This window comes from Falco naumanni, chromosome 2 (assembly GCF_017639655.2).
Source record: "Falco naumanni isolate bFalNau1 chromosome 2, bFalNau1.pat, whole genome shotgun sequence".
In the NCBI taxonomy this organism is placed as follows: domain Eukaryota; kingdom Metazoa; phylum Chordata; class Aves; order Falconiformes; family Falconidae; genus Falco; species Falco naumanni.
In genome coordinates, this window is record NC_054055.1 from 80182430 (window position 1) to 80209394 (window position 26965).

Genomic DNA, 26965 nt, shown 5'->3' on the forward strand with positions numbered 1-26965 from the left:
TTAGAACACAATCTTTTATTAATAACAGATCACATTTCAACTTTGAAAAGAATGAAGTTAAAAGGTGTATTAAAACATACCCACTCTAAGCAATCTATTTTCTTCAGTAGAAAAAAAGCATACAACAGGTAGAACTACTATATACACAGTATATCAGTCTAGTCATTGGCCCCTCCAAACATTGTTTTGCAAATTAGTATAATGGTGTTAAATATACCATCCAGTTACAGTCCAGTATGAATTTTAGCTTTTAACTTTTTCATTTAAGACAAAGCACTAAGTACCTATTCAGCTTACTGATCTTAGAATACATACAAGGTAGGATTGTATATGAAGATACCGTGTTAAGCTTTTACTTCTGCTTATATATTTTTGGGATCCTGCCTTGTCAGTAAGTCTGCCTCACCAGTTTTGAGTACATGGAAATCTGTAATTGATGTCTCCATTAAAAAGAGTACCTTCCAACACTGAAACATGATCAACTATATCTTAAATAGCCCTTTCCTCATCTCTTGCATTAATTTCAAGCAGATTTATGTTGTGTTTATTTTACGCTGGAGGCTTCCCAGCCCAAAATATAGATCGTTGCAAGAAACCAGGAATCTATGCCAACTTTTTTTTGGCAGGGATAAAAAAGCAGAATGTTAGTTCTTAAATTAGTTTGGCACATTAAAAAAAAAAAAAAGGCACGAGGGAAACCCGTAAGTTGCATCCTTCTCTCACAACATCCATAGGAGGGGAATGTCAATGTACAGACAGGGCAGGCACATGCAGAATGACTGACACAGACCAAGCACGGCAGACTCCAGCTCTCAGCCTTACATCTGGCCTTAGTCCATGTGTGCTCTCACTCACACACTCAAACAGAAGTAGCTTCTGCTGGTTACATCTCAGTCCATCAGCTGACTCTGCTGAAGAGCAGGGTCACTGCACAACTGAAGAAGGCCCTCATGAGTCAAGCACCATCAGCCTTCTCACACCAGGTAGAAAGGTAGGAAGTTTTGTACCCTTTGCTTAGGTCTCACTTAACAACACAACCGAGCTGTTACTGCTCTGCTGAGCAAGCTGTAGCAGGGTCTGACATGTGGGTCTTTGCATGTCAATGTGTGCCCCATGCCTCAGAAGAACCTCAACTGTTTTCATGTGCCCACCTCGTGCAGCCAGATGAAGAGCTGTCAACCCTTCACTGTCAGAAACATTGACATTTTCTGAACCAACAAGTTCTTCTACTACTTCAGAGTGCCCGTTTTCTGCAGCAAGATGTAACGCTGTCCTATTTAAAGGGCCTCTAGCTAGAACACTGGCCCTTTCATCTATCAGCAACTTTGTTGTTGCTAAATGGCCGCTGCGAGATGCCAAGTGCAGAGCAGTGTATCCTTCTGCTGTCGCTGCCTCAATGTCTGCACCATGTTTAAGGAGCAGCCTTGATGTGCTTGTGTGGCCAGTTTCAGCAGCTATGTGGAGAGCAGTCTGCAAGAGTGCGTTCTGCACATTGACATCTGACTCTAGGTCTATAAGAAGGCGAGCAACACGGTAGTGTCCTCGTTGAGCAGCCAAGTGTAGTGAGGTCCTTCCATCCACGGTCTGCACATTCACGTTTGCACCCCGCTGTTTGGCCAGAAGCTTTACAATGGGGAGATGACCTTGCCAGGCAGCATAGTGCAGTGGCACCCAGTCATCCTTTCCTTTGATGTTCACATTAACGCCTCTTCTCAGCAGGATCCGCACAATATTCTCTTGGCCGTATTGACAGGCTATGTGGATGGGGGCTCTGCCTTCAAAATCTACCTCATTTAAGGATGCATTCTTATCAAGCAGCATTTTGGTGCTGAAATCATCCCCATTTTGGGCAGCAAAGTGAAGAGCAGTCCACTGATCTTCATCTTTGGCATTAACATTGATTTTCCTAGCCATAATCAGCTCCACAATGCTTTTAACTTTCTTCTCAATGGCGATGTGAAGAGGGGTGGATCCTTTCTTGTTGGTGAGGTTAGGGTTAGCATTGTACAGGAGGAGCCATTTGACACATTCTTCTTGACCAGCTTCAACAGCCAAGTGCAAAAGACTGGCGTTCCCATCTAAAACGATGTCAACATCTTGAGGCTGGAGGATCTTCATCAACTTGCTGGTATCCCCAGATAAAATGGCCTCCGTTAGCTTCCTCTTCTGTATGTCTGTAGTACCAATATCTACATGGATATAAGGAAGAAATTTTTTACAATGAGGGTGGTGAAACACTGGAGCAGGTTGCCCACAGAGGTGGTAGATGCCCCATCTCTGGAAACATTCAAGGTCAGGTTGGACAGGGCTCTGAACAGTCTGGTCTAGCTGAAGATGTCCCTGCACATAGCAGGGGGGGGTGGGGGTTGGACTAGGTGACCTTTAGAGGTCACTTCCAACCCAAACTATTCTGGTAAAAAGACACCATCACAGTTCTGATACCTGCCAAACTTTACTTGCACGTGGCTGACATATCTGGTGGCATCAGCAATGACTTGACTGCAAAAAAAATCCTTCCCCATATAGTAGTTTCAGAACAATTTCAGGTCACTTACTCTTATTCTGTTTCATATGAAATCAAAAACGAACAATGCTGTGGTTGATCTCCCTGCACTAATCACTGTTTGCCTAACTGGAAAACAGATGCCTCTTTTTTGCAGCACTGGATTGAAAAGGGAGGGGTGTGTGCACAGTAGCAGAGGTCTTCATCACAATGTTCGTGGGGGCTACTGAGAAGGTGGCTTGAGTCTTCTCAACAACAACAAAAGCGCTCAGACTTGGGCTTACTATAACTGAAAAAGCCACAGACTCAGCTGCCCTGACTGGACATTGGCTTTAGTCCCTCTTTGAGCAGGTTGCTGGGCTAAATGACCTCCCTTCCAACCAACCTTTATGTGACCAATTCTGTAATGGCTTTAATGGGAAGCCAGGTCACTTTTCAAAACCAAATGAATTTTATTATTTGTCATTAGATCATGTCTAGGAACCACCTCTTTGGTTTTGTTTTGTTTTTTTTTTTTAATAACTACCTCCAGTAAACAAATTTGTAGTGCTGACAGCAAGAGAAAGCAAAGCTAACAGTGATTTCCACAATGCTATTCTTCATATGACTACTCACCAACCCGCTGACTCCCATATGCCCTAGTCCAAACAACTACAAAAAAATAACAACAAAGAAGAACCTGACCATTACCTGAACTCTCCCTTTCAAAGGAAAGGGAAAGGGAGCCTCTGGATGAAAAAGCTGAATCTACAGATGAAACTCCTGAAAGCCGCTTGTCACTGGAGGCAAGTTTGGACTCGGAAGAGCTGCGGCTGAGATCCTCCGGGCCTTCCATAGTCTGTGAAATCCCCGAATCCAGCTGGGACAACAACTCTGAGAGACTGTAATCCTTAACTGATGGTAGAGCGGGCTCCTGTTTCGTCTGGGATAATGCAGAAATCCCCTTCAAGAGAAGTACACAAGCACTTTAGAAAGGTCAGTAAAGAAAATCAAGTTTGTTAGCTTGCAGGTAGCCTTTAAACACTGTTCATATTAAATGAAACCTATGAATAACGTCACTGAAAATTTTCAGATGCAGGAAGGCAGCTTTCATCAGTACTTATACAGCCACTAAGGCCACATGGTTGTTCTCTCCTACAGCGTTTTTTAAGATCAGTCACACCCACATAGTTCCAGCCTTTATTTCCTAACTGTCCTGCTCTCCCTTAACAGTCTAGTCCTGTGCTGGTCCATGCATCTGCTGTCACTTTTGCATTCCAGTCCTTCACCAAGATCCACTTCCATCAGGCAAGAAGGTGCTCAAACGCAGAATACAGAAGGTTGCTCAGGAAGTTACAGGTCACAGAGGAACCTGTTCCTCACAAAACCTGGTGTACTTGAACAAGAAGCAGAAAAAGAAAATACCTCAGATTGCTGCTCTGGGGAATTCTTGGTGTCCAGGTCCTGAGTTATCATCTCTTTTGTTTCATCTTCTGGTTTTTCACAAAGGGCTTCTGTTTCTGAAGTGATTTCTTTGAAGAAAGCAAGAGAAGGTTTTGTGGTGGGTTGTTTTTTTTTTCTTTTAATAGGAGACTTTTCTGAAATGCCCTGCTGCCTTATCTGTCATTAGAGCTTAACACTTTGAGACATTGTGGGAGAAAGACTCCAATTTTGACTATTCCACCTAGCACTTCATCGGTAGGTAGAAGTGTGTAGCTAAGCAAAGAGTGCATAGGGCTGACTGAACAATTCATTTTCACATTCAGACCAGACTGATGTTAGATGGTGGCTACGCTGCAAGACTGTGAAATGGGAACCAGTCTACTGCTGGCAAACTTAGGCATATGTGTTTAAAAAGACAAGATCCCTCTTCCCTTCAGTCCCCATACCTTGTTTGGGCAGGAGAAGAGGGAAGAGGCAAATCTCTCCTATTAATACTAAATGAAACTACCTGGAGACAGCACTTGCTACATCCTTCTGCACATTTGAATTCATAACAGATGCTCTGGGCAAGTTCAAGCTTTTCACCAACATTGCATTTTATTGGCAGAAAAATGATGGTACAAATTGTTTTGTTACAATAAACCAATTCAGTTTCTCAGCACACAACAGTAAATTTCAAGAGCCAGGGCCTTCAACACTTTGGTATGGTGAAAACCACACCAACTTGGCATGGCATGTGCCCTGATACGCACAATCAGAACTGAACATAATTTCTGGCTAAATGGATCAGCTGCTTCAGCACAGGTCTTATTCGTGACGTGTTTACATAACACCATCATGGTCAGACTTGTCCCCAGATAATCCCTTCCTCCACAAATGAATAAGTGACCTGTATCATTGTCTCTACCATACAATGTGCTCTATTTATCCTGTCACAGAGGTTCACAGCATTTACCCATGGATTAACAGAGTCCTGAGCAATAACGTGACTCATAGAAGAATAAATGGGCAGCCAAGTTACGAGGAAATCTTACCTTGAAATGTTGGCCGTTCACCAGGATCATCTTGCCAACATTTTTGCATCAGTTTGATCAAGTTATTACATGAATGAGGTCTGGATTTAGAAACAGCAGGTAGCTCTGGGCGGTGGCCTTTAACTACTTTTACCATAATATGTAAAATGTTGTTTTCCTCTGTAAAGCAAAAGCACATAAATTAAGATTTCCCAGCAAAAGGAATGATTTCTCTTTTGTCTAAGAGCATTAACTGTATTAGGCTGCAACTTTGTCTTCATGGCTATTTTTCTAGATTGAGAGTGCTTTCTTTTATCGACAGGGAAAAAGCTGTTGGTCTTACTCTCCTACAATATATTTGTTGATGCATAACACCTGCTTCCCATGTATCAATCATCAGTGAGTGACTCTTGGTCTTTTTCCACCCATAAAACACACAGAACCAAAGGAAAAAAAATGGTTCTTTGCTACCTCTCAGAACTTCTGTATCTGCTGTAAGAAAACTGAACCACAGCTTTTATTTAGGCCAGGTACTTGAACTTTTCATAAAGGTGAAGGAAGAACACAAATCAGGAAGTGCAGTAACAGGGCTTTTGACTCTGAACTCAACCACTGGGCTAAATGGGATCTCTTACTTGGAGAAAAATTAATAGTAGACCGGAACCTGTTCAAACATGCTTGCTACACACAGGCTAGTCATACACACAGGAAAAGTCAAAGAATAAATAGCTGCCTGTAGATTGGTACATTTACTGTGGGGTGGAACAAGGCTTATTCTCACAGACAGCTTTGTTGGTGGTTTTTTGTTGGTTTTTTTTTTTTTTTAAAGAGCAGATCTGTACCCACAATCTACAAATAAACTACAGAACCTCTCCACAGAGAAGACGTTTCTGAAAACAGCACAGTTGCCTGCCAGTTGGCTTTGCTCTGTGCTGTTCTTCATTGGCTGCAAACATGTCAGAAGTCTGCACAGGCCACGTGCTAACCTGGGTCTGCACAGCAAACGCCAGCAGACTAGGGCCCCCCGCGGCAATACGGGTTCAGCTTTCACAGTGTAGGACAATGGAGGACTTCCATTTGTGATCACATTTGCGAGTTCAGAAGTGTCCACCACACAAGGCTGCAGGCATTAGGAGGACGTGCATGTAATCTGGGACTGGTGGGGCAGGAATAGTGCTTATCAACAGGTGAAAGGAAAAAAAAAAAATGCCAACACAACCCAGTACATCAAACTTACCTGCAAAAGGCTTTTTCTGTGTAAGAACTCCCCAAATCACAATGGAAAAGCTACAAATAAATGCAAAAGAAAAAATAATTATAGAAAAGCTTTAAAAAAAATCATAAAACACCAACTAAAAAAGCCAAAAAAACTTAACAGAAGTATACTTTATTTTCCTGTTCTTTTTCCTTGTCCTTCACTTCTGCATCTAATTCAGCTGATGAACACACACAGCAAGATGCAGCCAAGAACCTCGATTTGAAAGTCTAGTTTTTCCAGGGAGAACCTGAGGTAGCAAACATAGGGACTTGCTGGAGGCTGCTGAGTTCTTTGGTAACATTTATCAACTACTCCACACCAACGCTGACAAAACTAGTGAGCAGCAAAGCATTACCGTAGATTTTATTTAGTACTTCTACCTGCAAGATGACTTTAAAGAAACGTATTCCATTTAGAATATGACATATCTTTTGATCTACAGCTATGTTTTCCTCTTCCTAATAATCTGACCATGAAAGAACCAAAGACCTAATGATGAAATCCACTGAAGATAACTAAGAATTTTGTCATAGACTCGAAAAGTAGGTCAGGATGTACCTTTTGATGGGGAAATTAAAGGTGGGCAGAGTGCCTCCCATGCCAGTTGCTAATAAGTAAGTGTTACTTTGAATGGTAACATTCCAGACCCAGAATTAGCTGCAGTTTGTTAAAAGGCCTCTACCCTATGAAGACTTCGCAAAAAGCAAAGCAAACATGACCCTTTGCAAGATGAGGCTCAAAGTAGATTTAGGGGTTTCATGCTTAATTAGGTTTTATAACCAGAAAAAGAGGGCTCACAGTATTACTCAAAGTACTTTTAAGCGTTTTCATAGTTAACTGACCTGTACACATCATGTTTGGTGTCAAAACACCTGTTTTTCTCTTTGATGCGCTCTGGAGGAAGGTATGCAATTGTGCCACAGAGGCCATCCATGCTGATGTCATGGGAATGGGACAAGCCATTGCACTTTGCAAGTCCAAAGTCAGAAATCTGCAAAAAATGGAGGAAGAAGAGGGGAAGAGAAGTGCACACTACTGTTAGACTTTGGAGGCATTAACAAAAACTGCTCTGTAAAGAACAGCAGATGTAACAGGATGACCCAACAAAATATAGCAAGCTGCCATTCAGAAATACAAAGCTAAGAAAACATCTCTGGAAGCATTACACTATGGTAGGCTTTTCTTTATGGTTAAGCTAAAAAAAAAAAACCACCCCAAAACAACAAACAACAAAAGCAAGCAGTTTTTTGCAAGCAGCAGCATGTTAGCCCATTACGTAGCAAATGCAACAAACAGTTAAGACAATGTATTGTAATTTAAAACTAGTCAAATTTAGCCAGTGCAAACTACTGTAACGTAATTATTAGTCCTGCCACCCCTTTCCCTACATAACCTCACACTGTATGCTATGTTTAAGTATTCTGAGCACCTGTTTTCAGACCATGAGTTCTCCACTGAGCGGAAGAGAATTGCTCTTTCAAATATCGCTCACTGTTAACTGACCATGCCAGCAAGGGCTAAGCTCAACACCAGAGGCCCCAAGAGTTAAAAAAACCCCGAACCAAAACACCCCCCGCAAAAAACCCACACAGGGAATTCTTTTTGGCAACTAGGAGGCATGGCAAGTTGGTGCAGTGACACAGTGAACACAGCTGAAATGAAGAAAACAAGTGACAGCAAGTTTAAAAAAAAGGAAAACACACCTCCACTTTAATTTGAAGTGTCAAACAAATATGCATTCATTTGCTCTCAAAGGCACACCAATCATCAAGCAAACAGGCAAGGAATTTCCTTTGCCTTACTTCCCACTGGTCAAAAACGTCTATTATGCTTAAGTGAAAATTTCAAGAAAAGTCAAGTCTTTTTGGACCACTCAGCCCACTGATTTTTGTCTACATGTAAGATAAGATTACACACACACCCCGACATAAACATTCTTTTTATCTAATAAATACTCAGGTTTTTCAGTGACTCATTCCCCTTTTGATCTTCACAGCTTCTCCTTTGAGAAAGTTCTCCCTCAAAACAATAAGCATAATTAAAAAAAAAGCTGCTTTTTTTTTTTTTAAATAGGCTCCAACTTTACACTTTCAGAAGTTTCTGTCCAAAGATACCGCAAAGCTAGTTATAACATGCATTCATTACTGGAAAGGGAGCAAACTGCTGCCAGCTTCAGCCTCCTGGAGAACAGGCAGGCTACGCAGCCACTGGTCTTCAAACACTAGGAATCTCCCTTCGCCATAAACCAAACAAAGCAACCCACACAGCTTCAGGAGGAACTTCTCCCAGGTACAAAGAGCTCAACAGAGGCAACCTCAGGAGCTGTAGAAGTCCTGTACCCAGCACATACGTATATCCAACCTGTTGTCCATCTGTATCTTAAATCTGTAGGGTCATGTGGGAATTACTTGAGAAGAAAAAAACAAAAAGGGGTGGGGGGTAGGTGGGAGGGGGAGGAAAAAAGCAAAGTCATCTGGAGGAATAGCCTCTCATGCTTGTAGGGCTACACTGTTATAGAGGGGGATTGCTGGCCTCCTCAGCAAACCAAGCATTAGAGACCAGGAAACAGTAAGCAGTCGAGAAACCCAGGTTTGCAAGCCGGACTACCCAGGGTAGAGCTGAATCAACTGCCCCAGGAAGTGCTGCATGAGTTTGGGGCACGTAGTGCTCCACAGCAGAACAAAAGCACAACTCCCACATCACACAAGCCCGTGGTGTCAGGTTAATAAATGAACCAACTGCTGCAAGTCTGAACAGATCCAACTTGGTGAAGCGCTGCTATCCTTTGATTAACGTGAAGCAGAGGCTTGTATACACCTCAAGAAATCCATATGGCATGCAGAAATAATTAAAGCGATATACCTTCCTCTGTCTAAACAGCACCGGGTTTCCTACTGTGTAAGTTAAGAAACAAAGATGAAATACAGACAGCACAGTGACGCTCCTGCATTAACAGCCACCAGCTATGTATGCTGTGTGACTCTAAGGCTAGGGGCTAAGACAGGAGGCCAAGCACACTAGATAGAAAAGGTCTCATGCTCAGCCTACAAACCAAGAAACAGCTAAGGTACATAGCACACACACACGGCTAGCAAGAACTTTACCTTGTGATCCTGCCCCTACATACTGCGAAGGACTAGCTTTTATACCAATTAATAGGAAATTAATCTGTAGACCAGAGCTTCAACCCTATCAAATTCTGCAGAAAGCACTGGAAATTGAAGAACTGTTATCTTCCAGACTGCAACAAAATGGTAAGAGTCTGCAGACAGCTTTTGTGGCTTTTATTAGTTCCTTTAGGGTAAATTTTCCACACTGTATAGTGTATTTAGTCATGCAGTTTTTCTAAACATCAGTGGGAACTGTGCAGTGGGTGGAAGACACAGCCATTTAACTTGCCTATTTTGCCTTTAAATTGCTTGCCAGGTATCTAGTTCTGCAACACAAGGCACTCCTGCTGGTAAAGGCAGTGAAAGTGGAGCACCTCTCCCCACTTTTTCCTCCACATCCCCGCTAGCCCTCACAGCCCATCCCCGGTTCTGCCCTGCCCCACAATCCCACAGAACCCACAATCTCACTCTTCACATCAGTTAGTTCAGGTGGATCCCATCATGCTTCAAAAGCATACTTAGTATCAGCAGTTCGGAGGAGACACAGAGGCGACAGACTGCTTCATGCAAAACACGTGGTAGAGAGGTAGGAAGGAGAGAAAAAACATTGGCGAAAGCCCACGCAGACAGTAGGGTTGTTCATGTTCAGACAGCTCGCTCCACCTCTGCCCTTAAAGGTCTGCACCAGAACACACACGTGAGTAGCAACTGGTGATGGTAGCGGTAAAAATGTTTTCCTGCCCACTTCCCAGCCATGCTTGCTTTACTGAGAGATTCCAAGATCTAAAGATTTTTCTTTCTTTCTTTTTTGGTTTTGTTTATTTTAAATCAGGAATACTGTACACACAGGCCTCTCTCTGCTTTTGTCACTTGTGGAAATTTCCATTCTAGTTTATAAAAAAAAACCCACTCACTTGCAAAGCGTTAGATGCTTTGAATTTGTCAAGTTATTTTCTGGAATTTTTTTTTTTTTTTTTTTAAAAAAACAAGCAACTACTACATATGCTCACATAACTACAGTGGTTTCTAAAGGCAGCTATTCCCAAACAGTGCAGGGACCTAGCTCCCAGGAGCAAAATTAGTGCCTGGAACGTGCTTTCACCGATGACTCCTGACAGGCTAACCTGAAGTGTGCACTTAGCTTCTGATGCTGCATGCCATTTTTCTGCAAATGAGACTGAAGAACCCACTGCAATGGACTCAGGTGTAGAGTTCACCAAAAGGTTTTCTTCATCAAATGGGTAACAAAGGCATCAGATTAATTTTTAATTGCTGCTGACATATCCGGTATTTGTCTCTGTGCACTTGGATATTGAGAATGCCACCCCATTTGTCTGTGGGGTTTTCAGGTGCTTAAGGGGCCATGGCAGGGGGTGTTTGCCTTGTTTGGTTTTCTTGGTGTAGGGGAAAAGGGCTGTTTTTTTCAATTTTGTTCTTTAAGAAGTGCCAGAAATTTTTAAGAGACTTACACGAGTCACAGATTTGGACTACTAAAAATTAGAAATAAAAATTAATTCCAAGTGTAGACACAACCAGCATCTGCACTTCAAACTTATGTCTTTAGTGTTTATGAACATACTTCAGTTAGCTAATAAATGAAGTCTTTCTGAAATAGACTCTATTTCCATCCTTTTCCAACCTGCCCTAAAACCTTAACTCCTCAAAACCTGTTTCAGGTGTGATGTTTGTAATGGTCTCTTCAGAAGCTGCAGAAACCAAAGCCATGGTAAAACATCCACTTTAATCCATCATAAATCTGCATTATCGTAACAGGGATGGTCTTGTTCCCTCCTCTGTGCCACCACAATTAGATCAATTAGAGAGTTGATCAAGGTGAAAACCAGCTTTGTTGGTTGGATTAAAAAGCCATGTAACAACAGCCCTACATGGAAACCTTGAGCAGAAAGGGTGGGAAACAGGGAGAAGGGGCACAAAACAACAAAGCCTCTTGTCATTTCTAATAACAGGAGAGCATTTGCAGCTGATAAAAAAAAAAAAAGAAGTGGCTGTGTTAACTACATCAGCTAGTCTAATAAAAAGAGACAACCACCCTTTACCAGCCTGGCCTCTGGGTATTACTTTGACCTACAGTTAATGACCTGCATTAAGCAGCTTTCTGATTAACAAATTTGCCACCTGACTAGGCAACTAACTCCACACACAAAATTTTGCGGCCTCTTCTTCTTCAGCTGAAGCAAATAAGGGTGAAGACCACAGAGGCAACCTATCCATGTTTTTAGTAAGACCATCAGCACAGCATGACAACAGCAGCAACTTCATTCTTCACACCGGTTTAAACTAGAGCACTGGGGGAAAAAAATAAAAGCAAATACAGCCAGTTTAGAGCAGTGCACAGCCAAGACCAGGTCATCCCGTTTCAAATACTTCAAAAACAGAATCTGGGAGATGAAAAAATAACTGGTGGGATTTGCCTCTGTATGAGTGTACCCACACATGTGGGTATGTATACATATGTATGACAAGGTGAAGAGCTGTAAAATCCAGGCTAGATAATAAGAGAAACAAGAACTTACAAGTAATGGTTTTGCCCCAAAGTATGAAGTTGCAGGTTGACTTCATTTTAAATACCTGGACAAAAAGTAACACTCTTAACCAAGAGATACTGAAGCTAAAAAAACCGGGAAGCAGCAATAGAGAGAGCATGCATGCATGGTAGCTGGCAACAAGTTAGGGTACGAGATAGCAGGAGAATACACCCCTCCCATGCAGTTGAGGGCCCTGGAGAGAGATCACATTGGAGCAGGGAATGAGCAATCTAACAGCCTGCAAGGTCAGCGCTGGAATGTGGCAATGCTTCCACAGCACCAGTGCCCCACTTGTCATTGCCACAACACCGGGAGCTCAGCAGAGACATCCAGAACACATGTGGAGGGCAGGAGAGCTAAAGAAGCTCATAAGACATGGTCCAGTTAAACAAAAACTAGGTGCTCAACAGCTCGTAAGTATTGGAAGGCTGCATACATGGAACACTGGAGAAAGGGGCGGGGAGGATCTTGTTGAGAACAAATAGGTTGACATTAAGGGGAAAAAACCACGCAGGCTGATGCCTGCTAGCAATGCCTGCCTGGGTATGAAATAATCCTTCAAAGCAAACCACACTGCTTAAGGCAACCAAGACTGAGCAGGACATGGCTGGGAAGAGAGCCCCCGGGCTAAGGCTCCTGTCAGTACTGAGCTATACCACCACTGCAGGGAAGGAGGCATGCATGTATCCATCCTCCAAAAAACTGCAAAGCCTTACCTTGTGGTGTACATATTATATACACATATTTAAAATCCCTTAACATGCCTTTGAAAAAGTTAATATCTGTCTATCTATATTCCTGCTCTGCGCTCAGGCTAATCCCATCCTCTTAATTATCATCCCAAGAACAAAACTCAGCAGGCACTTATGTAATACACAGGAGACGGCTTTATGATATGGAGGCACCCACTTGATGATAAGTTCTGTATAACACTACTGCATTAGTCATCATCCTCACTTGGGGTTTTTACAGTAAGCATTGTGCTCATAAAAGAAGGGCGTGTTTCCATTTAACTAGCAATATGGCACAGAAGCATTTCTAATGTGCTCCACTGAAAGACCGCCTGTTTCCTGGCTCAAGGGCAAACAGTTTATAAAAAGTCCTCCCCACCTCCAAACTCCTCTTCTTCAGTCTGCAGCATCTCTGCACTCACCTTAAGATTCTATTAGAGACAGGTCACCTACTAAATTAACGCTAACCTTTAAAAGGTAAAAACACTTCAATTATCAGGTCCATTAGCCCTCCAGCAAGAAAATGCACATTAAATCAAGCTGCAGGGTCTGAAATTTAATTACAAGTTTCACATCACACAAAAAGAAGGTTTGGGGGCACATTTTTAAAGTGAAGGCAGCTCACCGAGCATGTACATCTCTTATTCTGCACACAGGTTCCTACGTCTGCTTTGCTGCATGGAGGGGTTTCCAAGATGCCTGCAGATGTAAAAGACTGTTGGCTGGAAAAAGGTTTGGATTAGACCATTCTTTTCCAAACTTAATGGAAAATGTCTGAAAACCTTCATGTGTTTCAAATCCAGAGCGAGTAGCAACAGTTTAGGGATGTCAGCAATGACCCCACCAGAAATGGCGGGGGTTTTTTGGTACATTTTGCACTTCACCCCCTTTTATTACATCACCACCCAGGCATAGCTTATACAGGAGGCAGAACATCAGGCAGCATTTCAACCTCCTGAAACAGTGAGAAAAACACAGCCTTCATATCTTGGCTCATGGATGAGTCAAGAATTAGGAATTTAAGAAGTTATGCAAGCAAGCACAAACTTCAGGTAAATAAATATATAGCAAAGGCCTCTCAGCACCAAAGTGTAAGAACATACTTTCAACAGTTCAGATCCTGATGTTCTGGTCATAATACCATGGACCACCTGTAGATGCCTCCTGTCTCAGAAAGGAAATCTTAAGTAGTAAACCACTAAATGGCCTACTAAAAAAAGCTGAGACTGACACAGGTGTGACTTCATTAGAGGCACACACCTCTCCAACCCTCCTGTGACATCAGAAGAGATGGTTTTATTTAAAGAAAACTTAATTATTTTTAAAAGGGTACATCAAGACCAAAGCCATCTGGCCAGTTTGAGGGGGACAGGAAAACAGGGAGCAGATGGATGATGGAACTGATAAAAATCTATGACTACTTGTACTGAGTTATATCAGCTATCCAGCATGAGTAATCCTGCAGTTCCAAGGTTAAGAGTTTGGCCATGGATTTGTGGGGGGAAAGAACCACCCAAAAAAACAAGATTCAGGAAAAAGATTTATTTCAGTCTCTGTCCTCTCCCAAAAGGAAAGATCAGAAAGCAAGAGCAACCTCCTTAGTCCAGCTGTCAAAACAGAACCTAAAACAGAGAAGGCCAACAAGTTTGCTAGCTTACTCTGGAAATGAATAACAGGAAGAATTTCATGCTGATACAGCCACAAATATTCCCTTAAGTGACCTTTGGTGTGCATAAACAGTCAGGACAGAAATACTTTTTTACTGTATATGCCTTGAGCAAACGAAAGAGAAAATGAATTGCCTCTGGGAAGGCTTCTCTGGACACCAGCTGTAGATGAGATTTACATATTTAATGGACTATACAAAGCCAGAAGGACCTAAACAGAACAAGGGTACCACTGGGAGCTTTGGAATTGGCAGAGATGATTTAGAGGCTCACGCTGCTTTTCTCTCCCTGTTCTCATCTGCCTCATGACCCTACTGCAAGGAAATATATAGCAGGACGCCCTAGGTCTCAAAATCAGAGTTCACTGCACGAGCACCCTCCTAAAATTTCAAGAGAATTCTCACCAGCTCCCTAACTCTACCTCTATTTGTGTACCAAAACAGTTCATAACTCAGGTAGACAAGTTTGGAGATGGGAAGGGTTGGGTCAGTGGGCATTTTTCTAATTCAAAAGCAATGCTGCTGCTTTCTCCAGGCCTTTAAGTTTGGCAGGAGCCATGCAAGAATATCCAAAGGTGGGTCCCTGGCACACAATGCCCAGTGCATACCTTGACATGGTAGTGGGCATCAAGCAGGATGTTTGCAGGTTTGAGATCCAGGTGGAGCAGCGGAGGGGACATGCAGTGCAGGAAGTTCATCCCCACAGCTGTCTCATGGATGATGCGGAAGCGCAATTCCCAGGGCAAAGGTTCGGAAGCCAGGAGCTTTTCCAGAGACCCTGTTTCCATGTATTCCATGACCAAGCCAACTGGCTCTTTACAGATGCCATAAACAGGAAGGATGTAGCGAAACTTTGCCATTTCCATCTTCCTAGCTTCTTCCAATAACTCCATGCGCTCCCTGGGTAGAAGAGAACAGAAAGTGATGTTGGAGAAGCTGTTTTCTCCTCCTCCTTCTTCCCCCCACCAACATGCACAAAAACATTTCTTACGCAACTGAACACATTTCATGACCATCACTTGGCTGAACCATGCTACATCTCACCAGACTGTGACTCCAGGCATCTTTCCATATTTACTAACTTTGTTTTATGCTTCTAATGGTAGGCAGCTCACAGCTGCTGAACCACCGGCGAGTTGTACCCTTCGACAGCGCAAATATCCCTAGCGTAAAACCCATCTCCCCGCTTTGATGTTTATGCTGTGCTGTTAAGAATAAGGACAATACACGTAGTGCCCGGATTTACCACTGCTGTAACTCCTTGGGCTAAAGTCATTAACTTTCTGTGAGTCATAAGACTGCGTTACCCAGGCAGAGCACAGGCAGCATTGCTTCAGCTGCCCCGCTGGTGCAGGCTGGCAGGGCACAGGCCCTGGCCTTGGGAGAGGGATCCCCAGGACCCACTATTTAGGGCAGCAAGCCACCTGCTGTAGCTGGGGGGACACAGCAAAAGCTTCCTTCTGCTCAGGCTCCAGATTTGGCAACTCCAATGCTATGCTCGCTCGGCTCCAGTGGATGCTGAAAACTCCTGGCATGCCAGCACGTGTAATGAGCACCCCGGGTTGTTTACAGGTCACTTCAGCCTGACCCTGCAGAGTGCTAAGCATTACTCAGTCCAAACTACAGCCTCCCAGGTCGAGACCCTTAATTGCTATGCCCTCCTTCTGCACCTCACACACGGCCTTCCAACAGCCCACGAGGACCCACTGGGTGTCAAGCTGGAAAGAGGAAGCAAAGGTCCTGTCCCCAGGCCAACTGCACCCACAAAAAGGAGCCACACGTGATGGGTGAAGGAACCTTCAGTCTGTCAAAAACTACATTATTAGTGATGATGGGCTGCACCCAGAGCAGCTTTGGGCCACAGCTGCCAATGCATCACCGTTGCTGTCACCCACCGATTCACAAAAGAGGACACAGAGGGGCCAGATAGGCAGTATTTCCTGAACAGAGCCTCTCTTATTACACAACAGCTCTTGTAATGTACCCAAGACATCTAAGTTATTTAATGGAAAACAGTACCTGAAACAATATGACAAAGTTTTAACACAGATGCCTGGTAAAAAAAGTCCTAGATTAAAAGAAGAAAACTATTGCTCTGACACTCCCCACCTCACGCAGGCGTTTTGAGATGCCCAGCTGTCCTGGAAGACATCAGGTTTTAAAGTAAAGCTCAGAGAGAACATTCATAGCAGCTGCAATAACTGATCAGAGGAAATAGGTTCAAACCCTCTGCAAGGCAGAAAGCTCTGTCACCTGCCCCCTCTGCCAGTCCCCAGGAGCTGGAAAATTCCTGGAGACAGATGCCAACCCAGCTGCAGTTTGTGCCACGTGCCACTACCACGTGATGACAGTTACTACTGTGGGAGCCTCTGCCATGGCAGAGCTATCGGCTCAGTCAGGCTTGTTGGGTTTTAAAACCCCAGGACAGCTAGCAGCACTCTTTGCCTCTAAAAGGAGAATGCCGAGTTCAGTCTTAGCGCAGTGAAGTTTCCCCTTCCTGCGTGTATCTCCCCCACCTCCCCCCCATACTTGGATGACCCATGGGGAGCATGCACCACCCATGCTGAAACCAGCCTGCAAGGGACCCTCAGTGCTCCCACGTGGGAGCGATTTTGGGAGCCATCATTTAACCCTTTGACTCTGCATTAGGACACTCTTGCAACCGCGTTATCCCCTTCCCCTTTGCTTCACCTGCTGTGGGAAGCACAAAGTTGATGTTCGCCCAGACAAGGCTGGGAGCATGGTCTGCTGCCTGTTCCTCACCAGCTGCAGCAGCCTGCAATAACCCGATGCAGTTAACATTCCACGCTAGGGGCGAGTCTAGCCTAGCGAGAAGCAGCAGACCTATTTCAGAGGCAAGATCATGCTGAAAAATGGTTTAAGAGGTATGTATACACTGGGGGGGGGGGAAGGTAGGGGAAACCTTTTCTATTAACCATGTTGGCTCCTGCTGCTCCCTACAGCAACTTTCTTGTGAAATAACTGCCTTTGTAGGCAAGTACCCAGTTTGCTCTTTGGCACGCTGGAAGGGAGCGCCTATGAATAACACAACCAACTCCTTGCCCCCAAGCCACATGCATAGCCAGCATAATTCACCAGGCTTCAGCAGGCTGGGCTCTGGAGTCAGGGATGTAAAATACCTGTCTGAGCCCTCCAAGGCAAGGCAAGAATGCAGCAACAGCTAAAGCCTAACAAGAACCACTAGGCTCCCGGGATTGGGGTTCCTGGGCTAACGACAGCCTCAGAGAGCATCACCAAAATCACAGAGATCAGCTGCTTGAAATAGGACATTTTCCCCTATGAAGAGAGAATTCCCACGTTGAACAAAATGTAAACAAGCTCCCTTTCTTCTTGGACCAGACCCAGTAAGTTTAGTGAATTAACAGGCAAGGGCCCTTTATCTGATCTGCCTGTTCAAATAAAACCCTGAAACAATTGCCACCTTTAGCATCTTCCCAGACCCAGAGCTTCAACACCGAATTAACTAGTAATCTGGTATAGCCAGGGAGACCGGCAGTTTTCAAATACAGGCCCCTGTCACCTTTAGAAGGCAGAAAAGGAAAAAAGACAAAAGAAATAGAGAGCCAAAATACAACTCAGTCATTAGCCAAGTGCTGGAGAGCACTTGCATTAATTGTATTAACACAAGCAGCTCATTAAACCAAGATCTCCATCAGGCAAAGATGAAAGGTCTTTCCCTTCCCTCTTCCCTTAGTGCAAGGTGCTACTGGCACTCGGCAGTTTTAGGTGTTCTCCAACCGCCCATCACCTCAATACACACGTGCTCAGGCTGCAGCAAAGGATGCTGCAGTATCCTTCAGGCTCACATTTAATAGATCAAAGTAAGGGATGGGGCAGGGGGTGGGGTGTGCTGCTCAGTGCTTAAAAATTATTCGCAGTATCACCAAGAAACACTTCCCTCCAAAGTGGAGGAAAAGAAAAGCTCCTTATGAGGTTTCTCAGCCAAGAAGCATGGGACTATATATAACTTCTGTTATAATAGAGTTTCTTATTTAACACCTACACGATTAAAGAATTGGAATTACCTTCCCTAAGCACCCTGGCTCGATTCCCCTGCCTCCTCCAGGACTATATCCTAGCATTTTGCTAATAAAAATTTTTTAAAAAGAAAAAGAAAAAACTTGCACGCCGGACAGCTGAGTTCACGTAAATCATGGGGTGTACACGCTCTCCCCTGTAATAGTATTACAGGACAGGGGCACACACATCAAGAGAACTAGTACTGGGTTCAGTGCCAAACAGCATCTCTGTCAGACATCAATGGTAGAACAGCCATTTTCAAAGGATTCAGAAATATTACGTGAACGGGGGAACCTCCCACATCCCCCAAACAGCTGTCTGCTGCTCAGTCAGACTCTGAACGGATAGGGCTGCGTTCTTTGGACCCTCCTGGAGAGACAAGGGACCTAACTCCGGCCCACGGCCTCACTCCCTAGGTACCAGGGCCCAACCCTTGTACCGCAAACCCTGCCACAAGAACAGCAAGAATTACAACTGTAACCGATTTGCATGTGTGCAATCTTTATGCCCTAGAGATAACACTGCGTTACAAAAACACAATTTTCAACTCACGAAGCAGTCCTTGCAGTTTTTTTTATATTCCCCACCACTACCACCACATTTCCCTAATGGAGTCTGAGACAAAAAAGGTGGCTCCAGAGAAACTCAAAAAGCCCTGAAAACCTGTAATGGGGCCATTTGTGTGAACTACCTCCAGACACAGAGCAGCCAGGCTTCTCCCAGCCCAGGGGAGATCAAGGCTTGCACAGCCACGCTGCTTTTCAGTGGGGAGTGTAAGTTACCTCTTCACAGACAGATGGTCTTCACAGGTGGTCAAGATGGGGTCCAGAAAATTACACCACCTCTGAATTTTTTCAGGGACCCTTTCCATCTGCATCATGGCACAAGTTTAAGGGCATACAGTGACCTCTGCTCTGCAGGGTACATCTTTAATGACCTTCATTGTATTGATCATCAGAGAAGAATGAGAATAAGAGAAGACAAAAAAAAACCATTGCATGGTCAGGCAGAATATGTCTAGGGGAAAGAGGGGGGAGGGAAAAAAAAAACCACAAAAAAACCCAGAAAATCCCATCTTTCAGGTTACCATAGATCTCAACCCTGCTAACAGATCTCTGCTGCATAGCCCTGGTACAAAAGGATTACAGGTTCACACGAACAGCTATGCTCACCCCTATTCTTTAAGGGGCAAGAGGTGAGTATTAAGTTCTACCTACACATGCAGAGACTGCCAGAACAGGCGTTCATTCACCTTCACCACAAATAAATGCAGCCTCTGCTAACAGTAATGCATTTCTAAGATCTCCTGAATTTTTTAGTCCTACGCCATTCCTAAATCCAGGTCCTGCAGAGGGAATTAAATGTAGACCTTTGCTCTTTTTTTTTTTTTTCAAGAAGCCAGATCTTTCTGACTCCACAGCCTGTAGACACCTCCACCGGCTAACACCTCCGGTGAAGAACCCTCTCTCGGGACTGTTACATCCTTCATACTCGTAGTCTGCATGTTTACGTTCAGCTATAAGAAATCCATAAAGGCTTCCAAGTTGTTCTCTCTGAGCTCACCATCCTTCTTCTCCAGACCACACTTCCATTCTGGCCAATGCGGGTAAAAAGAAGAGACTTTGCGCTCCTCACTGCCAGTCTGGGGAAGAGGCTCCTCCACCTTTCTGGGTCACACACACTTTTCCTCAGGCTTACATGGAACCTCCCCATCTTGACAGCATCTTGAGTCCCATGCAGGAAACTCGATCTCAGGAGATGGAAAGTGGGAGCAAGTAAGGCATTAGGAATGGAATTTGGCTCGATTGCCTGAGAGGGCTTGGCCTTAAAGGTAAAAACACTTCTGGCTGTACATTCAGTTTTTCTTCTGCTTGAGGCCACTTGGCTCTATACTGTGATAACTGCCAAGGGAATACTCCGAATCTTTTACTGTCTCTGAAACACAGTAAGAGACACTAGAGTATTACCACCACCAAGCCACTACAAACTGGGTTTTAGCGTGGTACCAAATAAATAAGAAAAAGCCTCCGTGTTTTTCAATTAATGTTTCTGATACCACTGGTAATTCTTCTAACTGGGCTGCCTCACAGAGTTCCAAGAAACGGCTAGTCAAGTTAATCTCCTGGATTAACAATGTAATTGCACCAGCTTGTTTCAACCTGCCAACTAAAGAGCTAATATTTAATTTTGTTGGTGCCCCCCACCCCACCCCGCCATTTGAATGGCACAAGTTTCTTAGACCGGAGGGTGGGGGGGGTGGGGGCAGCGTTACCAACTACTGGAAGGGGTTTGGTAGAGCAGCCTAAGAACCAAAGGAGAAGCATACACAAATTCAGCTTAGCTTTATTTTGCAGAAGCAGCCGTTTCAAAGGCCAGAGATCTTCCAATTTCTACTTGGTGCTCCCCTTAAGCGTCTGAAGCACAAAGTCTGCAGTGAAACAAGTAAATCAGCATTTCAGGGATTGGTTTGTTAAAATCAACCAGGAGCTGCTGGAGCCCCACACCCTCAAAGTTTCCAAATTCTCCTGGCATTTCTGTTTACTGCACTGTATGTTCATGCAGTCCCTCCAGTATCTGCACACCTCACAGCCACTGAGGGACAGGTGGCTCTCTATTGCACATTGAATATATTAATAGAGATTTGGTAACAACACTCAAAATTAATTGTTCATATTAAAATAGATGACAGCATCCATTGTCTCAGACTGAAAATAAACTTGAGTAAATTTCTAGATGTATTCTGCAAATGAACAGCGTAACAAATGTTCTAGCTTATTCTTAAGAGATATTTTAACTGCAAAACTAGTCAGCTACAGTACTATTTTTGTTATGCCTCAATAAGCATCAAGTCTGAAATCTACTTGGAAGTTTTAATGGTAGAAGGGCAACTTTGAGGTAGTTTCTGTTTTATTCACAGGCAGCACAGTTACCCTACGCATACATTAAAATCTACCCCTCCCCTTTTAGGAAGAGGGCATTTTATCTCATTTACTATACTATGCAAGGCACAACTACAGCAAAGTCAGCAATTCAGATAATGGGCAAGATTAGGCTAGGCCCCAATTACTAGGGCACTACCCTAGTAATCTTGGAGAAGACAAGCTTACAAACATTTTCAGTCTTGGGCCAACTTATCTCTCTCCTCCTGCTGGAACCACAACAAGGGAAGCCTTTTGTGACTGAACCAACCCACATCTCAAAAAACAAACTGCAGAATCAGCTCGTGAGATCCCAGAGATCAAGGTAGAGCTGGAAAAGCTCCATGAACGCGACTTGGCCATATTCACCTCCGTCAGCACAGACGCTGACCTGCTGGGAAACGACTACTGCCCTCAAAAGAGAAGGATTTTTCTGAAGATGCACCTGACGGCCTTCGTCTCCAAGGAAAGGAGAGCTACCCTTGACAGGCCCCCGTCACACACAGACTGCGTGAGCACAGCATAGCTGGTCATCCTCCACTGTCGGCCATAACTAGTCACAGAGGGCAGGTGAGCTGGAAGGGGTTCTCGCCGTGCGGTATCATTCCCTGCAATACAGTACGGCTCCCCGCCGGACTGCCCAGTGGGGACTCATCCTGGGCAGACGCACAGAAAAGCGCTGGCCCTGAACTGAAGCAGGAGAACGTATTTCCCAGCACGTCTCCTTTCAGCACCCGCTCCTGAAAGACAGCGTGCTCACAGCTGCAGCACCCACATCCCCGCGCCCCCCGCCCCAGCCCGCTGCTAACCACCGCCACCTACTACACGGGAGCCCCAGCTAATGCACCTGCAAACACAACCTAAAGGGCTGGCTTTTCCCAAGGTGGGGAGCTCGCTGGAGCCAGACCTGACAGGCCTGCGACGCCCCCCCCAGATCCCATTCAGGGTTTTCGCTCCTCCTGCGCTCCCTGCTGAGGACTGCCTTCCGTGACCTTTGGAGCTGCAGCAGGCATAACGCTTCAGCACAAGCCACCACATGCACGACCAGGGCAGGGCAAAATGCTTTCCCGAACTGCTCCGAGGGAATAGGCAAGACCTACACTGCAGCTGCATGGTGGCTCTTTCCAAGCTGCTGCAAGCAGCTGAGCAACATCCCTTACCCTTTGAGGGCCACCAGCCCCACTACGTACAACGTAACTGAAGGTGTCGGTCCGGGCTTCGCTTAAGGGTGGCAAAGGCCACGTTTGCCCAGGGAACTTTTAATCACGCGGCTCTCTGGGCTGCATTTAGCCAGATGGCCATACCCTTGGCTGGTGGCAACCAGCACTGCAGCTACGGTGGCCTGGCTGCATTGGCACGGGGCTGGGCTGGCCTGGTTTGTCCTTTTGCAGCGGCGCTCCCCAGGTCTGGAACTCTGGGCTACATCACCTGGGCTCTTTCTCAAAAGCTGGGCGCTGCGCCGGCAGGGCAAGCACTGTTAGCGTCTCGTTGGCCTCACAAGCGTTTGAACCACTGTTAAGCACAATTCCCTACGTCTGCATGCCTTGTGTACGCTGGGCCAAAAAAAAAAAAGGGGGGTGGGTGGTAATGACAAGAAAAAAAAAGGAATTTTTAAAAATCCTTAAGCTGCCGGGAGCCGGGCAGGGCTGCGGAGGGGCAGCCCCCAGCCGACTGCGGGCTCCGGGGCTCCAGGGCAGGGACGCTGCCGCGAGAAGAGCCGCCTCGCCCCGCTGCCCCCCCCGGAGCCCCGTGCCCCCCCGCAGCCCCGCTGCCCCCCCCCGCAGCCCCGCGCCCCCCGCCCCTTACTTCTCATCCACATGGAGGCTGGGCGAGCACTTGATGGCGAGCCAGGTCTTCCAGTGGAGGTGCCGCACCTTGTACACCTGCCCGAACCCCCCCGAGCCGATCTTCTCCCAGCTGCCGAACTCGCTCTCCTCGAAGGTTTTCAGCAGCCCCATGGCCCAGGGGGAGCCGCTCTCCCGCGCCATGGCTGCTCCTCGGCCGCCGCCCGCCCGGCACCGCGGTGCAGCGCCGCCGCCGCCCGCCCAGGTGAGTCAGGTGCGCCGGGGGGGCCGGGGCCGGGCCCGCGTCACTTCCGGGGCCGGGCCCGCCCCCCGCCGCTGCCTGAGGGCGGCCCGCGCCGTCCGGGGGCGGCTGTGGCCCGGCCCGGCCGCCGGTACCCGGGCGCCGGGGCGCAGGTAGCGGCCCGAGGGCCGTGGCGCCCTCTCTCGGCGGCGGGCGGGATGTCCCCAGGGCCGGGGCAGCGCTTGGGGGCCGGCTCCGGCTTCTCCCGGCACCCGTGCAGGGCGCCCCCCGCCCCCCGCCCCGCTTCCTCCCGGGCTGGTGTCCGGCGCTGCTCGGGCCAGAGCGGGGGCGGGAGGGGGGCGCGGTGACAGTTAAGGTGTTAAGGAACGAGGGGCGAAGCGCCAGCAGCTGCGTCCTTTCCCCCTCCTTTGCACAGGGCCCGCCGCGGCGCGGGGGGAGCCCCCGGCCCGGGCATCCCGAAGGCGCGTTCTGCCCAGGCGTGCGCCCGAGCAGCAGGCTTTAGGCTCTGGGGAGCTGCCCCGCCAAGGAGCCATGCGTCTCTGGTGTCTAGTTGCCCTGTGATTAGAAGCTTTGATGATCCCAGCAGCAGATTTCGGTGCCTGAATCCCTTTGTGGATCTAAGGGCAGGTACTGCAGGACTCGGACCAGTGGATAAAGGGTCTTGGCGAGATGCTGCAGTTGGAAGGAGTCTGTAGCCTTTGGTATGTAACACGGTGGTGGAGAGGCTGTTCCAATCTGCATCGTGACCTTCACACCTATCACATGTCTAAAGGTTAATAAAGCTCGTGTTTGTTTGCTATACTGAGTATCAGTGTAGTTGATTGTTGTAGGAAGTTAGCGCATGATCGTTTAACCTGGCAGGTTAGGCAATAGATAGAGGACAATGTGTTTTAAAGTTAGGATAATAGAGGCAGCCAGTCTCGTCTTTGCAAAGCTCCATTTGAAAAGAATCTATGGAGACATTTAATTACTTTCAAAAGACATGGGACATCAAGTCTGTTCTCAGGGCTTTGTTCTATGTAGACTTGTTCCTGCTTAATTTACTCCGGATTAAACTAAACAATGGCTTACTCTGAATAAGAACATCTATGTATAAATAGATCAGGAATAAGAAATAGCTGTGTATAGAGACGAGCCCTTAGGTCGCCTGTCTGACCTCCTTTTCCCAGCTATCATCCTAGCTTGTTCCTTGCTTTGATTTGGGACTTCAGCTGTAATTGGATCGGCCTGGAGAGACTGCCATGCTCTCAAGGAGCTCTGCTTAAGCTGGAGTGATTTTGAGAACCAAGGCTTTGGACAGAATGCCTTCTGGAGGCGTGCACAACTTTGTCCCAGATAGCACCCCAGATATTTTATTCCACTAACGATACATTATTACTCAAACTCCTGTTCCGTTGAGAAGATGGTGAAAGCTGTAAAACTGAGTTAGACGGAACCCATCTTCCACTTAATTGGCAGTTGAGTTTAAGTAAAAAGTAGACTGTATACCTTACCTGCGCTGTGATTTGAGAATTAATTCAACAAACATCAGTAATAAAGGAGTGAGAGCTCATGACAGAACATGGAAAGAGTTCACTGAAGAGAATTCCAGTTACTTCAGTGCTTTTGAAAGGGCTAGGCCTAAATAAAGTCCGTGTTTAAGGTGCTTAGAGACCTGGCTGCCCAGGCCCCAAGCTTTTAGTTGGTGAAGTGTAGGAAGGCTGGAAGAGGGCACCAGAAGAGCTTGTCTTCAAGAGGCAGAAAAAGAAGATGGCAAGGGAATTCCAGAGCAGTCAGGTCCCTGACCAAAAATAAATAAATAAATGAAATATGCTAATAGCTAGGGAGGCTGACAACAGTCAATACTAGGTCAGCTGAGAGTAAATCACGTGAAACCAGCCTAATGTATCTTTTTGCGGCAAGGTAACCAGTCTTGTGTAAATCCTTCTCTTCTGTGCAGGTATATTAACAGGGGCATCAGGAAGAACCTGCGTCATTGCTTGCAGTATTTCTCCGTCCTTCCAGAGAACAGGATTTAATCCAGTGCTTTAGCCTTTTCTTTCCAGAATGAAATCCTTCTGAAGGGTTGCATGGCATGTATGAAGTCACCCCACCTGAAGCTTAAACAGGCCATAGGGCACCTTGGTCCTCTGTTAAAGGTAGAAGATGGCAACTATGTAATACCTTTAAAGCTGATACAAAAGAGCACTAATTTACAGCTTGCAGCTTTCCAAAAAGATAAACCAAAACCCCATCTATTCACCCATTCTGCAAACATTTAAGATATGCTTCGGTTTTTATACACAAATGGTGCAATACTGCAGTTGGCTTAAGCCAATGTAAAACTCCGTTGTCTGTGAAGGAGGCTGCCATCCCCTTTTTGTTCCAGTGCTAGTATTCACACGGTTGTGTTCGCATTCACGTGGTTCAATAGTAACTGAATCAGCTCAATGATCTCACTTAAAAAAACTCCCTTAGTTGGTTTTCAGACAGATTAGAAAGCTGGCCTGATTTACCAGATGCTCGTTAATGTCAACAGAAAGGGAGGCAAGCAGGCTGGAAGGAAACTGCCTCTGAAGAAGTTGATGAAAGGGGCATAGTTACACATCATAGCAGATGCTGGAGTTCCTTGCTGATCTCATTTAAAGCACTGCCCCGCAAATAACTGAGAAGTGCGGTGTGGAGGTGGAAATGAGTGGTAGGAAGAGGGTGGGAATTCTTAACACAACTTTTCCACTGAAGAACATTAAAAAAAAAAAAAAAAAAAAAGTACAGTGTAGGTAATTCTGTAGGTGAAGTCAATGACACACTCCAGCTGGACTGCACCTAGTGCCCAGAGTCAGGCACATGTATGAATTTTTGCTACTTCAGAGCTTAAGTTAATGGCAGCTCTGCCTGCTCAGCACCCCAAGAGTCAGTTCCTTTATGAATTGATTTGAATGTATAAAAGTAAGCCTTGGGCCTTCATCAGCATGTTTTTAGTGCTTGTGACTGTAATAGCTGACCAAATCAGAACACAAGTTAATAAAAATCTTGTGGCTTTCTTGCAAAACTGAGAACTCTTCTTTAGAGGCAGAAAACTGAGGCACATCATAATTTGCTGGAGACCACATAAGCTCCTCATTGCAGAGACAGTAAAAGGACATACTCTGTATTTGATGTCCTAGTGAGAAAATCACTGTTCCAGGGCTTTATGTAAGCTTTGGAGATTGCTCTTAACATGTCTTATTTCATGGAATTACATGCCAAAAACCAGATGAGGGCAACCGCTCCCAGATGCTAAACTTTAAAGCCTGTTCAAAATGATAGCACTGCTTATCGATCCAGCTTTGAGAATTTTTTTTCCAAGAGACAAATACTGTGCTTTTTCACAACGGAACTATTTTTGCTGACATTATTCCTCTGTAAGGTTAATAAGAAGCCCTGCATTCAGGAACTTAATTGAGAAGTATTAAATAACCCAAATTTTACATATAACTCATTATCAGCTCTGCTTATGATGGTAGAGAGCCTGTACCAAGTGAAAAAATACTAATTAAAAAAAAAATTAATCACATTCATGCAAGCAGTTGTGTCTGTAGTATTGTGTAAAAGAATGCCTAGTCTTAAACTTTTGGTCTCAGACCTCTGAGAACAAAAAGGGTGTTCTGCATGATTTCCTCAAGCTCAGTCTTGCTCTGCTTCTTGGCAGACACCGTCATTTTTTAGGTACATTTTTTCCCTGCTGTTAAC

The 26965-nt window shown here is 45.5% G+C and overlaps 1 protein-coding gene across 1 annotated transcript; it reads right to left on the bottom strand.

Annotated features, from left to right (window-relative positions):
* Positions 1-23257, bottom strand: RIPK4 (receptor interacting serine/threonine kinase 4). The gene is made up of 8 exons (XM_040585130.1): positions 23015-23257; positions 14858-15149; positions 7039-7187; positions 6176-6225; positions 4960-5118; positions 3908-4014; positions 3194-3446; positions 1-2189 (listed from the first exon to the last, which is right to left on the bottom strand). Exons 1-8 carry the CDS (start codon positions 23194-23196, stop codon positions 1015-1017), a joined length of 2367 nt encoding a protein of 788 aa, XP_040441064.1. The 5' UTR covers positions 23197-23257; the 3' UTR covers positions 1-1014.
* Between the last annotated feature and the right edge of the window lie 3708 nt (positions 23258-26965).